General features: G+C 35.5%; 1 protein-coding gene across 1 annotated transcript in view; it reads left to right on the forward strand.

Moving 5' to 3' along the window:
• LOC106869270 (coiled-coil domain-containing protein 138) overlaps positions 1-3,031 on the forward strand; it is a 42,870-nt gene that overhangs the window by 22,409 nt on the left and 17,430 nt on the right. The window contains exons 10-11 of the mRNA XM_014914942.2: positions 311-433; positions 1,049-1,268. Coding sequence (XP_014770428.1) covers positions 311-433; positions 1,049-1,268 — 343 coding nt within the window. The remainder of the gene's footprint in view (positions 1-310; positions 434-1,048; positions 1,269-3,031) is intronic.

Here is a 3,031-nt window from a genome sequence, read left to right on the forward strand (position 1 = left end):
TATATACACACATATATGTATGTATATTTATATGTATATTTATATATATATATATATATATATATATGTATGTATATTTATATATATATGTATATATATGACAGGTATTGGTATCCAGAAGACCCAAGATGGCAGGTAAGACTAACAAAGAATAAGTCCTGGGGTCGATTTGCTCGACTAAAGGCGGTGCTCCAGCATGGCCGCAGTCAAATGACTGAAACAAGTAAAAGAGTATTATTATTATTATTATTATTATTATTATTATTATTATTATTATTATTATTATTATTATTATCATTATTGGTTTCAGGTGATTCCTGCCCTTGTTGAGTTCCTTCGTGAATATCCTTCCTTTTCGGGATCAGTTTCCTTACCCTGTCTCCAGTTTGTTTATTGGGCCATCAAAAATCTTGAAGACAGTCCCAACCAATCAGTAAGTGTTATTCATTGAATATTGATTTAATTTAACATTGAGGCCAGGTGCAGGTGTGGCTGTGTGGTAAGAAATTTGCTTCCCAACCACATGGTTCTGGGTTCAGTCCCTGTGCATGACACATTTGGCAGTTATCTTTTACTATAGCCTCAGAGCAACCAAAGCCATGAGAGTGGATTTGGTCGATGGAAACTGAAAGAGGCCCAACATATATTTGTGTGTGTGTCTTTGTCACTGTGTTTGTACCCTATCACCACTTGACATCTGGTGTTGGTGTGTTTACATCCATGTAACTTAACAGTTTGGCAAAAGAAACCAATATAATAAGTACCAGGCTTAAAAAATATGTACTGGGGTTGATTTGTTGAACTGAAATTCTTCAAGGTGGTGCCCCAGAATGGCCACAGTCTAATGCTGTGATATTGTTTATTTTTATGATGACCTTGTAGGGTAGGTATGAGAGGCCAGATCTGGCTGGTTTGAATATAAAACTCAGAATATTTGGACCAGATATGGTCGGTTCAAATGCTAAAGGCATAAGATGTTATTCAATAGTTTATCATCTTCTCTCTTAATATTCTCTTGTTGCTCACCGAATTTCCTTTCTTGTTTCAGAAAAGTGGACTCAGTTCAACTTTGAGACGTCTTGGAGAAGAGCTGTACCATTCCAGAGCTTCCACTACTGCAAGAATTGCAGAAGAGGATATACTGATTGAGCAGAAGGATGCATTCCCACCTCTGCCAAATACTGGCAAAGAAGGTTTGTTCTTCAAGAGTTCTGATTGCCATGTTCGTCTGCTGTGTGCCCTGATTGTCTTGAAAACTGTGTCGCAAGGTAAGCCGTATTCTTTAGATTTCATTTCGTTATTTTAGTTTTTTTTATGTTCCTTGATTTGGAATTCTGTGCAGCAAATCAGATCAAGCTCTAAATTATGATTATTATTATTATTATTATTATTATTATTATTATTATCATTATTATTGTTTTTGGAAATGTGCTGTGCGTGAGAAGACCCGGCAAGCCAAGTAAAATCGTTGCCAGTGCCCCTGGACTGGCTCTTGTGCGGGTGGCACATGAGATGCACCATTTTGAGCATGGCCGTTGCCAGTACCGCCTGACTGGCTCCCGTAGGATTTTCGAGTGAGATCGTTGCCAGTGCCCCTGGACTGGCTTGTGTGGGTGGCACATAAAAGACACCATTTCGAGCGTGGCCGTTTTCGTGCGGGTGACACGTAAAAGCACCCACTACACTCTCTGAGTGGTTGGCGTTAGGAAGGGCATCCAGCTGTAGAAACTCTGCCAAATTAGATTGGAGCCTGGTGTTGCCATCTGGTTTCACCAGTCCTCAGTCAAATCGTTCAACCCATGCTAGCATGGAAAGCGGACGTTAAACGATGATGATGAACGATGATGATGTAGGAGGCTGGCAGAATCATTAGCATGCTAGGCAAAATACTTAGTGGCATTCCATCTGTCTCAATGTTCTGAGTTCAAATTCCCCTGAGGTCGACTTTGTCTTTTATCATTTCAGGATCAATAGATTAAGTACCAGTGAAACGCTGGGGTTTGATGTAATCAACTAGTCCTCTCCCCCAAAATTTCAGGCCTTGTGCCTTTAGTAGAAATGATTATTATTATAATTGTTGTTGCTATTATTATTATTATTATTATTATTATTATTATTATTATTATTGTTATCTCTATTTAATAATATTCAGTATAAATGTTGATTGGTTGGTTGATTTCTCCAGTCAGGCTTTACATTGTAGAGAAAGGAAGACAGAGAAAGAGAGAGAGAGAGAGAGATAGAGAGGGTTATGGGAAGAGTTACACAAATGAGAAATTTTTTTCATTAAATTTTATGTTGAAGTAATAAATATTTTTCTTTTGAAAATTAGTATTCACTTCATCATTTTGTCTAAACACAATGAAAATTTGATAAAAGTCGAATTATAATTCTTTGTATGCATTCTGTATTTCCTGATATCATCCATAATGGCAAAAGTATACACTTCTGAAGTTACCTGTCATACAACAGGTAACTTCTGAAGTTACCTGTCATACAACAGGTAACAGTTTAATTATTATCATTATGGTGGTAACGGATTGGCAAAGTTGTTCGAAAATTGCAAGATTCAGAAGAATATGGTGGTAGAATGATGATGGTTAAGGTGCCTGGATGACATAGTTTGGTAAAATAAAACTTTGGAAAGAAAGAAAATGGTAAATAAATAAAAATCAAGACCAGTCTGTTGGAGATGAAATTTTAAATGTAATATTAAAAAAAAAAAAGCAAAGTAAGAAAGAAGAAATGCTGACTCGAAACATTTGTGAAAGAAATCCTTAAAATTCTTTGAAGATGAGATCATTCTAGTGTTCTGTGATAAAAAAAAATTTCCTGTCTTTTGTGTATTTGGTTTTTCTTCATTTTTTTTTTAAACAAGAGTATTTTTTTTCTTATGTTTTGTTTGTTTAAATTCCTGGTCCTTTAGAAACTGAGTTTTTTCTTCTTCATTTTTAAAAAAAAATAAAACTTTGGAAAGAAAGAAAATGGTAAATAAATAAAAATCAAGACCAGTCTGTTGGAGATGAAATTT

This window comes from Octopus bimaculoides, chromosome 13, assembly GCF_001194135.2.
Source record: "Octopus bimaculoides isolate UCB-OBI-ISO-001 chromosome 13, ASM119413v2, whole genome shotgun sequence".
In the NCBI taxonomy this organism is placed as follows: domain Eukaryota; kingdom Metazoa; phylum Mollusca; class Cephalopoda; order Octopoda; family Octopodidae; genus Octopus; species Octopus bimaculoides.